Raw genomic sequence first — 12,843 nt, 5'->3', positions numbered from 1 at the left:
GGGAGGGTGGGGACTGTGGCCCAGCCTGCTCTTGGTGGCAGCACGGCCCCCACCTTCTGTTCATGCCCAGCCCTGCTCCTGGAAGCTCTCCACCTGCCCTTTCTCCCCAGGCAGGCAGTGCAGGGCGCCCCAGAGCAGGCCCAAGGACCTGGAGCCGGGTGAAGGCCTGGCCTCTGCCCTGTATGTTGTCTTTGCCTGCCTTCCCCGGGGTTCCCTTCCAGGCCCTGGGGGTGGTCAGCCTGTGGGAACATGGAAGGGAAGGAGAGGCAGGGCACATGGGGGCTGCAGCAGCCGTGTGGTATTCTCATTACCAGGGAGCAGTAAGGCCCAGCCCAGCCTCCCCCTTGGCCACTGGGGCTGCCTTCACACCTCCTCTCTGCCTGTTGACACAAGGCCACCTCCCCCAGGGCAGAAGGTGTCAACTTGGGAACGAGGGTGTTCTGGGGCCTCCAAAACAGTCCGGCAGCAGGTCTTCTCAGAAACCCCAGAAAGCCCTTCTGGGGGTGGGGGCGGGAGGCTGCAGGTCCCCACCCTGGGAGGCCCAGGGAAGGAGTAGGGCCTGTGCCCCTGGGATGGGGAGGGAGAAAGAGGGTGAGTGGGGGAGGACAGGAGCCCCAAGTCTGCCTGCCCAGAGAATGTCCCCTCTCCTGGCTCTGGGGGCTGGTGTGTGCAAGGCCCTGCCAGGTCGAGTGCCATCAGTGTCTCTGGGAGGCCCAGCGATGCAGCTACCAGGGCAAGGTCACCCTGACTGGGCCTCACAACCACCTGGTCTTCTGAGCACTGCCACGCTGCAGAGTGCCCGACACTGCGTCTGCAGTAACCTGCTCACTGCTCAGACCCCATGACTTTCGGCCTGCGGTTCTCCCCGGACTTAGGTGTGCCAGGCCCAGAGAAAGTGCCTTGACCTTCATTTCCCAGTCAGGATTCTTTTTTTAATTTAAATTCAATTTATCAACACCCAGTGCTCATCTTACCATATTCCCTCCTTAATGCCTGTCACCCAGTTACCCTGTCTCCCCACTCACCTCTCCTTCTGAAACCCTTTGTTTCCCAAAGTTCGGTGTAGAAGACAAACCATCAGAGTCAGGATTCAGACCCACAAAGGCCATGCACCCACCACTGGGAAAGGCTGCCCCAGGCCAAGGGGAGGCTCAAGGGACAGAGGAGCTCTCAAGGGAATCAGAACTTGGGGGAGAGGAAAGATCCCCTCTCAGTCTGCAGTGACCTGGTGTGGGGGTTGTGGAGGGTCAGGGCCACAGAGAGGCCCTACTGGCTAGGTCGAATGAGAGTGATCGAGTGATCAGTGATCAGGGCAGCTCACAGGGGAAGGCAGGAAGCAGTGAGACCACAGTCTCCAGGTGTGGACTGGCCGGAGCCGAAGCCAGGGCAGGGCCTGGGAGTGAGCCGAGGAGTCTATGGGCGGGCAGAGGATGTGGACTATGGCAAGAAGGACATGGCCCCTGTTGGCTGGGAGAAGCACAGGAGTGGCCAGGGCCATGGAGGTGGACCCACAGCTCTTCCTCCAGCAGGAGGCTGGGGCAGGTGGCTGGCAGGGGAGGGCCTCCAGAGGCCCCAGGACTGCCTGGTCCCACTCCCCGGGCAATAAGAGCCAGTGGAGGTGGCTCCGGCCTAGTGCCAGCCATGGCTTGGCTCCATCCCTTGAGCCTTAGTCTTCTCATCTATGAAATGGGTGTCCTTGCTGGAAGGATTAGCTGGAGCAGAATGTGTTCAGCATGTGGGATTCCAGAAGTCTTGCCTGCCTGCCTGCCTACCCTTGCCAGAGAGAAGTGACCACCTGTGGTCCTGCAGCTCTTGGGAAGTACAAAGTGGGAGAGCGAGTGGGAAAGCGAGTGACAGGCACTCCTGTGGCCCAGGCTCTGGGAGGGAAGCCCCAGCCTCCCGGCCCAGGAAGCCAAAAGGGCACTTGGGTCCACCTGTTGGAAGGCAAACAAGTTTGGGTGGTTCTGCAAAGTTTTTTTCCTCAAACCCCCCATCCCTCCCCTTCCTTTTCTTCCTCTTATTTTAATTATCAAAGCAATGCATGCTCATTACAAGGAAGTGAGAAAATGTAGACAGTCAAAAGGAATTTTAAATGCCCCTGGTTCCATCCACCCAGAGAAAACCAGGTTAACACCGGGTTGGCACCGGGTTAGCACATATCCCGGTGTCCTAAGCTTTTCTAGGCATCCCTGCAAATACACAAACATAGAGCTAGAGGCCTTAGGAGAGAGCATGCTGAGGTTTTTTGTTTTTGTTTTTCCATTTTTTGAAGTTTCTGGTATATATGTTGGTTTTTTTTTTTTTTTTTAATGATTTCTTTATTTATTTTAGACAGAGCCCTCAAGAGAGCACATGGTGGGGAGGGGCAGAAGGAGAGGGAATCTCAAGCAGATTCCCCACTGAGCCGGGACACAGGGCTTGATCTCACGACCCTAAAATCACGAACTGAGCTGAAATCAAGAGCCAGACGCTTAACTGAGCCACCTAGGCGTCTCTATGTTTTCTTTTTTATATCAGCTTTATTGAGATATAATTCACACATCATGCATTCACCTATGTAAAGTGTACAATTCAGTAGTTTTGTATATTACATTAAAATAGTTTTAAATGGTGGTAAAATATATATAACATAAAAATTTGCCATCTTAACTGTTTTTAAATGGTGTTAATTACATCCACAGTTTTATGCAGCTGTCACCACTTCTTTCCACATCCTTCCATCACCTTGAGTAGAAGCATGTATCCATTAAACAATCACTCCCTTTACCACCAGCCCCTGGTAGCACCTCAGCCTCGTCCTGTCTCTACATACTGCTCTAGGCACCTCATGGAAGTGGAATCATAGTACATGCTCTTTGTATATGGCTTACTTTATCATGCCCTCAAGGTTTGTCCATGGTGTAGTATGTGCCCGAACTTCGTTCCTTCCTGTGGTTGAAAAATACTCCATCATACATATAGACCACATTCTCTTTATCCACTCATCTGTTGCTGGACATTTGGTTTTTTCCACCTTTTGGCCTCTGTGCCTAATGCTTCTACTAAAGTTGGTGTGCAAATCTCTGTTCCAGTCCCTGCTTTCAAGTTCTTTGGATATGAAAAGAGCATGTTGTTTTGTGACCGACTTTTCTCACTAATGTATTAACATTCTCCATATCATAGATGTAATTTTTTTTTAGATTATACTTATTTATTGAGGAGAGAGAGCGTGTGTGCATGAGTGGGGTGGGGGGCAGGGCTGGGGAGGGACAGAGAGAAGGAGAAAATCTCAAGCAGACTCCCCACTGGGTGCAGAGCCTGATGCAGGGGCTTAGTCTCATGACCCTGAGATCATGACCTGAGTTGAAATCAAGAGTCAGCTGTTCAATAGACTGAGCCACCCAGACGCCCCATCAGTAGATGTATTTGTGCAATGAGATGTTTAGGGTGCGCCTGGTTCTCCAGGCTGTGGTAGCAGTTTTGGTAACAAGTTCTCTAGTACACACTGAGGTGCCTTATGGATTTCCGCATAGCAACATCCTTGTACCTAGATTTTTAAAATTATTTTTAAGTTGCATGTGTAATAATCAAATGCAAACTTCTTGTAAAAAATTTAAGCGTTTCAGATGAGATTAAAGTCTCCCCTAACTGCCTCCCAGAACCCAGACCTGCACCCAACCCCACCCCTCCACCCCAACACACACACCAAGTAAGTCCTGGGATGTTGTTTTAGGTTGGGTGAGTGTCCTGAGACCGCTTCTGGGTCTACATGCATGCATACAGTCGACCCTCATAACCTGCATGGCATCACTGGATGACTTTCTGGTTAGAGGCAGTTTTTTTTAGATCTGTGTTCTCTCGTTATTGCGTATATCGGGGGTGTCCTACTGAACGGATTTTTCTGCAACTTGGTTCTGCCCCGCAGCAGTACGTCTGCACGTGTGCTTGTAATCTTTTATCTTTTTTCTTTTCTTTTTTTTTTTTTCTGTAATCTTTTTTCAACCAGAATGAATACCCATCAGGGAAACTGCTGGGCAGAAGGCACACTGAGGCTGTTCTGCAGTTGCAGGCCGGCCCTGGGGAGCCCTGGAAGTGGGCTGTTGAGGGAGGCTAACCTGGTTTGGGGCTGTCAGCAGCCGGCACACCTGGGGCGCCCCAGCTATCCTGGCCGCCTGCACCGTGTGTACTCCCAGAGCCTGGGCTTGGGTATGATCTCTAAGGGTAAGGAAACTCGCTCGGTTCAGGCCAGGGGCTGGATCTTGGATTCCTCTAGGCAGGGGCCCCTCCAGAACTGAGGGTGGCATTCATCCTTTCCTTTCACAAACAACCAGTGCTGACCACGTAAGACCCTTCCCCTGAGTGATTTAGCATCTAGTCAGTTTAAGCTGTGTCCCCTCTCCCGAGATGTTTTCCACTCTGTCCAGGGACACCCCTGTCCTCCAGCCCCTGGCAAAGAATTCTCTGCCCGAAGGGTCCTCACTCCCCCAGGTCCCAGTCAAGTGTCCAGTTCAGGCCTTAGAGCCCCCAGCCCGCTTTTTATTGGGCCTGAAGTCAGATACCTCTGGGGGTGCCCTCCCTCCCCTGCTTCCTCTGCCCTTGGAGCCGGCTGAGGGCCTGAGCCACCCACTGACCTGGCAGGGGCCTCATCACTGTCCTGGTGCCTCACCATGTTGTTGTGAGTGGTCAGCAGTGGTAGGGGTGGCGTTACGAGAAGTCCGAAAGCTGTACATCCTGCCTGGCAGCAGCTCCATCGTGTGTTTTCTGGAGGGGCTGTGTTGGACATGTCCTAGGTTGGCGGCTTAGCTGGACCTGCAGATCCTTACTGGGAACTTGGCAAGGGCACAGAGCCCAAGGTGTCCCCTGTCCAGAGCTTCCATCAACTTGTGGTCCTTTTTCAACCTTTGCTCCCAGGAATGTACAGGGCAGGTCTATAGACCAGGGAGCCCTGCTTGGGCCCTACCCTCCCAAGCCCATTACCCTTCTCCTCATTCCTCTTGGCTCTACCTTGTGCTGCTTCTCAGCACACAGATGGATGTTTTTCCCAGTGGACAGAGGAGCAGACAGGGCTCCAGAGAGGGCGAAGTAGCCCGTCTGGGAGTCACACAGCCCATCACACTGGCCCTGAGCTGGCTTCACCCTCTTTTTCTTCTTCTCCCTCTTCTCTCTCTTCTTCCTCCACTTCCTCCTCCTCCTTTCTCCTTTTTCTTCTTCTTCCCCTTCTTTCTCTTCTTCCTCTTCCTTCTTCTTTCTTCCTGTTTTCTCCTTCTTCTTCTTCTCCTTCCTCTTTTAAAGAAAGGACACTCATTTCACATTTTTTTAGGAGTCAGTGGAGTTCAGTAATGGGCCCCAGGGGCAAATGTCAGCCCAGGGTAAGGCAAGTCCAGGTGGAGGCCCAGCCTGCCCGACAACACCACTGGGGCTCAGAACAGGTGGTGAGCTTAGCATTGTTTGCTGCTGGGCAGCAGGCCAGGCTAATGTGGGAATGTGGAAGAGTGAGTCTGGGCCCCCTCAGCTGTCCCCAGGTTTATGCAGGGAAAGCAGCCCTACAGGGCCAACCCTCTGTGAGTCAGGAATCCTGCCTGCCCAGGGGGAGGGGATGGCCAGGACCTCCCAAGCTAGTAAGCCCTTTGCAGTGGGATAAAGCATGGTGAGGTAGGCCCGGCAAGCTTCCTCCCTCCCCTCCCTAAATGCAAGCCTCTGTGCCACAACCGCACCTGGCTGAGTGGAAGGGAGAGAGGCCAGAACTAATGTTTCCCGCAACCCTCCAACAGGCCAGAATGGGGTGGCTGGGAGCAAGGGCTGGCATTGCGTGGCTTCAGCCACTTCTTAAGCTGGCCCCAGCATCTCTGGTTCCTAGTGCCCACCACCCCACCCCACCCCACCCCACCCTGGCCCCAGAACAAAGGCCCCTGACTCAGATCACCAAATCCCAGGTGGCTGGGCAGTGCCCTCTGCTGGTGGTGGCTGGGAATTTGAGGACACTGGTCCATGCTGCTGGTTGACCCAGGGGTCAACTCTCTGTTCTGAGACTGGAGCCTTCCATCCAAGGCATACAATCTCCCAGAACATCTCAGCAGGCAGTTGGGAGTACTGGGCTCCATTTTACCGTTAGAGAAACCAAGGTGCTATGTGACAGGTTCCCCCCATTCCCAGGTCGGCCTCGTGGCTTTGGGCTGGTTTGGCTCCTTATTCCCTTTATGCCTTGGTTTCCCCACGCTCACTGTAAAGCTTAGATCTTCCTCCACTTACCCAGATGAAGCAAGGCAGCGTACATGTGACTTCCCTAAGAGAGAGGCACTATCACTATCTGCTTCCCCTGCGTTCTCAGCCTGGCTCCCAGCACGGCAGAGACTCTGGCACTTCCTCTCACTGGAGCCTTTCCTGGAATCCGCCAAATCTCTCTCCTTTCTTCCCACCCCCTCCCTCCTCATCACCCCTCTGCCTCCTGTGACTTCCACTGGCTGTGCATCCAGCTGATCCATGACCAAGATAATCAGATTACCTTGGGTCCAGAATAATCTATTCCATATGGCTTGCCAGCTCAGAGGCTCCGGCAGCTAAAGGTGTGAGGAAGGGGGGTGATCTTAGTTGGAAGGGGCTCCCTGGGAGCCTTAGGGGCCTTAGCTGGGAAATCTGCTGGGGAAGGAAGAAGGTGGAGGAGAAGCCTAGGGGGCCTGCCTGCTGAGCCCCCTGACTGCTCTGGGGCTCCAGGTGACTGCAGCCTTATCCATCTGGGACCCATGGGGGCTTAGGATCCATGCTGGGGGAGGCGGGTACTGGGCACTCCCAGTGCTTTCTCCATCTCTGCATTGGGGGCAGGTGGCTGCTATAGGACACCGAGCTTCATCATTCTGGGGCACTTGTACTTTCCATACGAGAATTCTCCACCTCCATTCACCAGGGCTCTAGTGCTGCTGGTCCAGGGTGGGTGTGGAAACCTTCCTCTTTTACATGTCCACTGATCCAAGTGACTTCCAGTCACTCCAAGATGTTGTGGGTGCTTGAGGACTGGGGGAGTCTCGAGGAGGAAAGGAACCCCTCTCGTCTTCCAGAGGAGATAGGAGAAGGTGGTGGGGAGGACAGAACACCGGCTTTGACCCTGACAGAGGCAAACAGGCTGCAGCCCTGCCCCTGTTTGCCATGTGACACAGGACAACCTCTCTACACTCCATTTCCTCATCTGCAAAGGGAGCAGTGACACTCACCTCACCACAGGGTGGTGAGCTGTGACCCAGCCAGGCCCCAGCACAGTAGCAAACATGCACGTGAGTGTTGCCCAATTATCCTGTGGCACAAAAGCAGAAGCTGGGGCTGAGATGGAGAGTGAACTCCCCACCTGATGCAGGTGGTACAGGGCAGGACAGGGATTCTATTCTAACCCACACTGGCCACACTCCAGAAGGGTGTCCTAGGCCGTGTAAAGGTGACAGCTTCCCTCCCCTGAAAGGGGCTGGTGCCAGGGTGTGATGGGAAGATCCTGGCCGCAGGGGACACCTAAATGAGGAGCTTCCCAGGGGATGCGCCTGCTGATGCTAAGCAGGCTGGCAGCAGAAGAGCTGCTTCCTTCTCCTGGGGCCTCTGGCTCCGGCGGGGACCGGGATTAGGGGCTACGAGGGGAGTATTGACATAGCACCTTTGATTAGCACTCCTGTGTCAGGGGGCTGGCCGGGAAATGAGAGCACGGAGGCTGGGGGTGGGAGGGGGGCCGAGTCCAGGACCTCAGGCTTGGCCCGAGGAGCTGGCTGGTTCCTAGCGGGCAGGCTGAGACCCGGGCCCCAGCCCAAGAGGATGCTGCCCTGTGCCTGCCCCCCGACACCCCGGCCAAGGACCCCAACTGAACTTTCACCTCTGCTCAGTGGGGCTACCCCAAGGCCTCATTTCCCAGCCTTACACGTTGGCAGGCGAAGGCAGGCTCGGGCCAGGGGAGCAGGAGCCACTGGCTCCGGCACTTGTCAAAACACAGGCCCCAGAGGTGTGAAGGCCTCACCCCAGCGGGAGGGCATGTGGGCCATGCTGCCCGGAGAACTCATTAACTTGGGCAACTCCCAAACGAGCCCCCAGGAGAGGCTGGCGATAAGGTGATCAAAGGTGAGAGAGGCCCGAAGGGTGGGGTGGGGGGAAGCAGCGACTGGCAGGAGGTGGTAAAGCCCAGGCTCTGGGTTGGGAGTCCCTCCTCTGCCCCAACTTGGCTCCATCGGGCCCACTGGCCATGACTCTTGCACGAACTGAGCCCGGACACCCCAGGGGCAGCAGGAGAGGGAGGGATCCCCAGGTGGCAGCCTTGAGGGCTGAGGTCCCCAAGGTGGGGGTGGGGGGAGGGGGGAGCCTGCCATCTACCCTGCCTCTCTGCACTTTCCCTGGGCTCTTTTTTTTAGCTTCCAAGCCTGACACCAGAGATCCTCAGGTCACACTCTGCTCAGGGCACAAGTGCACAAGGGACTTTTTTTTTTTTTTTTTTTTTTTTTTTTTAGGGACTTTAAATCTTAGGGCCCAGATGTGAGAATCCTCAGGAGCCTGAGCTGTGTTTTTCGGATGAACAGCCTGCCTCCCACACATGCCTGTTGTCCAAAACATGTCTAGTTGATTTTGTACTTAATAAAATAAAAAGTCATTTCTGCAAAAAAACCAGTGCTGGCGCTTTCCTCTGGACGGGAAGTGCAGGCCTCAGAGACAGGATGGCAATGGACTTTGTTATACCCTTGGGACTTGTTGAGCTTTGGACTTTTTTTGTGAATAAGGTGCATGTGTTGTATTTTCAAAGAGATGACAATGAAACCAAAGGGCAGCTGACTGCCAAGGTGTTTTGGGGGTCCTTCTGAGTTTCCTCAATTATTAGCTGCAAAGTGGAAATCCGAATCATGTGGGAACTGGAGGGATTTTTTGACATTCAGAAGGTTGGCAGCAGAGTGCCCAGAGCCCTCTCAGATCCCACCCTCCTACCTGATCGTCTTTACTCTGCACCTCCTCCCCTGAGTGCACAATATGCTCTACCAATAATAGTTAGTCCTTTTGGGTCCTATGAGATTGAAGGGGCCCAGCCACTGGTTTAGATCTGGAGCCCCAGGAAGGCATCCCTTGACCAGGGTCCAAAAGGAGCAGACCCATTGACAGCCTCAGGCTGAGGAGCACCCTCCTGGAGCAGGCTCTTCTTGGGAATAGGTGGGTCTACAGCACATGCCCAGGGAATGAGCTCCTCCCCTTCTTCCCAAGGGTGGGTTGGCACTGCCTCTCCTGGATGTGACCATAGGCATAAGAATTCTGGGGCTGCTGGGACAGGCTGCAGGGGAAGAGGGTACAGAAGGTGCCAGAAGAGGCCAAGGGCAGTAGAAGATAAAAGAGAGACGGGGGGGGGGGGTGGGCAGAGATACCAGGGAGAAGGTACTAAGCCACTTGGCCCCCCTTTGCTACAGACCAGCTCACCCAATGGTCTCACTAGGCTGGAAGCCATGGGCAATGTGAAACATTACACCCCTTGCCCTGAGAAAGATGGTATATACCACTTCTCTTGAAGACCTGATGCTAGACATCAGGTACTTCACAGTCTAGTGGAGAATAGATTATCTGTGCACAAAGTAGCTATTATGACAAGGTGCAAACTCAAACTCCGAGGGGGTCAGGCAGGCAGCATAGGTTCTCTGAGATTTCCTACACAGTCATATTGTCTATAAATGGAGATAGTTTTATTTCTTCCTTTCCAATATGTATGCCTTTTATTTCTCTTCTGTGACTACACAAGCTAGGCCCTCTAGGACAATGTGGAGTAGGCCTGGGTAGGCACAGATATCCTTGCCTTGTTCTCAGTATTAGGGATAAGCATTCAGTGTTTCACTGTTTAGTATGATATTAACTGTGGGTTCTTTGTAGATGCCTCTTATCAGGCTGAGAAAGTTCCCCTCAATTGCTAGTTGGCTGAGAATTTTTATTATGAAGGGGTATGAATTTTGTCAAATGCTTTCTCTGTGTCACATCCACTCACATTTCAACTGCAAAGCCTCTGTACCTGCCCCAAAGTGGCAGGATACCAGCTAGAGGCCAGTGGTGGCAGCTTGTGGCAGCAGGTCAGGCCCTTGGTGCCGCCAGGCTGAGGGTGTCCTGGAGGGCATCAGGCTTCCCCTCTCTCAGCTCAGCTGGTCCAGCAACTTGACCAGATTTGGCCAGCTTGTTGGACTTGCCTCGGATAGTTTCCCTTCCTCCCATGACCACCACCACCAGGTAAGGCCACGTCCAGGACAGCCTGCCTCAGAGGAGACACGGATTACTGTTCCTCTCACCTCTAGGGGGGGATCAGGGCCCCACTTGGAGTCCCCATCCTACAGGTTCTACAGACCTGGATGCAGCATGCCCCACGCACGGCTCCCATTATACCAAGTGGGAACGACTTTGCAAGAAAACGTTAAGGTCCCAACAGGTGAAGGTGGCCCCCAATCCGGGTGCTATCCTTCAGGTCCCTGACCTGGCCACTGGGCGACAGCAAGAGGCCCGAGCGGCCGAGTCAGGTGCCCAGGCGAGGGCCCAGGTGGGGCCGACCCGAGCAGCCGAGCAGCCGAGGGGCCCCGCACCTTCAGCGCCCCCCGTTGGTTCAAAGGGTCGAGCCCCGCCCCCTCCAGGCCCCGAGCCCGCTTTGAAGTGCAGATGCTGCGGCCTGGAAGGGGCCACTTCACACCTCGGGCTCGGGATAAAGGATAAAGCGGCCGCCGGGACGGGGCCCCCAGACGCGCCGCCGCCGCCATGGCCCAGTCCCTGTGTCCGCCGCTCCCCGAGCCCTGGCTCCTCTCCGCCGGCTGGGGCCCGGCTCGGCATCCGGACGGCGGCTGCTCCCCCGCCTCGTCCCCCGACTCCTGGGGCAGCGTCCCGGCCGGCAGCCCCGAGCCGAGCCCCGGGCGGCCCGGCGGCCCCGCGGCCCCGCGAGCCCGCAGCGCGGGGAGGCGCGGAGCCCGCGGCAGCCGCCTGGGGTCCGGACAGCGGCAGAGCGCCAGCGAGCGCGAGAAGCTGCGCATGCGCACGCTCGCCCGCGCCCTGCACGAGCTGCGCCGCTTTCTGCCGCCGTCCGTGGCGCCCGCCGGCCAGAGCCTCACCAAGATCGAGACGCTGCGCCTGGCCATCCGCTACATCGGCCACCTGTCGGCCGTGCTGGGCCTCAGCGAGGAGAGCCTGCAGCGCCGGCGGCGGCGGCGTGGCGACGCGGCGGCGCCTCCGTGCTGCCAGCTCTGCCCCGACGGCGGCGGCGGCGGCGGCGGCGGCGGCGGCCCCGCGCAGGCGCAGACGCAGACGCCGGTGCAGGTGCAGGTGCAGGCGCGCGCCCCGGGGGGCCTGGGCTCCGCGGCGCCCTGGGGGTCCCCGCCGGCCCGTCCCGGAGCGCTAGCAGCGCCCGAGCCGCCAGACCCACCGGTGCTTTATGAGGAGGCGGCGTTTTCGGAATCGCAGGCCGTGGAGCCGGGCCCGTCGTCTCCGGTTAGTACTTCTTCCCGCACGGGACGCCCTCCCGGAGCCCTGGGGCGGGGGTGGGGGTGCTACGTGCTGGCCGCGTCCCCGGCGCGCAGCTTACCCTGGGAGGGGGGGCTCGCCCTGCGGCACCCCCACCGGCAGCCTGGGCCGGCCTGCTTGCTGTCCGGAGCAGCGTAGCTGGTGTGCCCGGGGCGCTCAAGCGGCGAGGGGAGGGAGAGGACACGCAAGGGACAGAGTCCTGTGTCCCGCCAAAGGTGCCCTGGGAGTGGAACCCACGAGCGCGACACCCACACCCCGCGGCCAGTGCTGATGGTAACTCCGTTCCCTCTCCCTCCGCAGCTCTTTCCCGGCGACGTGCTGGCCCTGTTGGAGACCTGGATGCCCCTTTCGCCCCTGGAGTGGCCGCCGGCCTGAACAGATGAAGTGACAACATACAACTGGAGCCCTGTCTGTGAGCATCGAGGCATTTTTGTCCTGAGCACCTTCAAAACGCCCCCCACCCCCCCGACAGACTCCCTTTCCTAGGAGGGGGCACTTGTGATACTGGCATGGACATTCCTGAGAGTGAGAACCTGTCCCCACCCAGGACGCCTCTCCCCAGCCCCTCCCGCAATGGACGGACCCATAGGTAGACTCTTGGACCCCGGCAGGGGGTGCCTGCCTCATATGTATTTATTTATTTGTGAATAAACTGTGCTGGTGTCAATTGGCAGTTTCTTCTTCCTCTACATGGACACAAAGCTCCCTCCCCTTCTTCAAAGAACCTAGGAGAATCATGAGAGTTTCTTGCAGTCTTCAGTCCTCAAAATACACAGGCTCAGACCCTTTCCCCCTCGCCCCCAGCCCTGGCTTAGCATCTCCTATTCTAGGAAGGTCAGCCTGGAAAGGGGAGGTGCTGCATATGCGGAGGTGGTAGCAGGTGGAGTCTGTCCATGTTTTCTTTGAACCCGGTGGGAGCTGGGTAAAACCAAAACATCTCTGTAGAAAATACATTTCCGTTAGTACTTACTGTGCACCAGGGCCTTTACACATTTTATACCTGAATAACCATTTTACGGAAGAATCAACTAGGGATCAGCACTCAAGCCCAGATATGAATTCAGAATCTGAGTTTCTTATCCCTGGTAGGATTTTGCCAGGGGACAGGAGCTCCAAGGGGTCATTTCATGCGTCCCAAGCCCCTTCTCCCCTTGTGCTGGAGCATCATGACCTGAACCTTGGGATTTTCTCATCCACCTCCACTCTGGTTTCTCTCCCAGGTGGTTTAGGGACATAAAATAACATCAGTGAGTCAGTCCGGAGAGTTTATGTAACTGTGCCCTCCTAGCGGCCTTGCTAGGATGGAGAGGCTCATGGGGTTGCATCCAAATCCACACACCTGACCTGGAACCACACTCCTGTCTACATTGCTAGGTTCAG

General features: G+C 56.2%; 1 protein-coding gene across 1 annotated transcript; it reads left to right on the top strand.

The window, feature by feature from the left end:
• Nucleotides 1-10,549: 10,549 nt before the first annotated feature.
• MESP1 (mesoderm posterior bHLH transcription factor 1) lies at nt 10,550-12,120 on the top strand. Its single transcript, XM_038532092.1, has 2 exons — nt 10,550-11,430; nt 11,764-12,120. The coding sequence occupies exons 1-2, from the start codon at nt 10,708-10,710 to the stop codon at nt 11,836-11,838; spliced, it is 798 nt and encodes a 265-aa protein (XP_038388020.1). The 5' UTR covers nt 10,550-10,707; the 3' UTR covers nt 11,839-12,120.
• The last annotated feature ends 723 nt before the right edge of the window (nt 12,121-12,843 follow it).

This window comes from Canis lupus, chromosome 3, assembly GCF_011100685.1.
Source record: "Canis lupus familiaris isolate Mischka breed German Shepherd chromosome 3, alternate assembly UU_Cfam_GSD_1.0, whole genome shotgun sequence".
NCBI lineage: Eukaryota > Metazoa > Chordata > Mammalia > Carnivora > Canidae > Canis > Canis lupus.
This window is presented reverse-complemented; position numbering and strand designations above follow the sequence as displayed.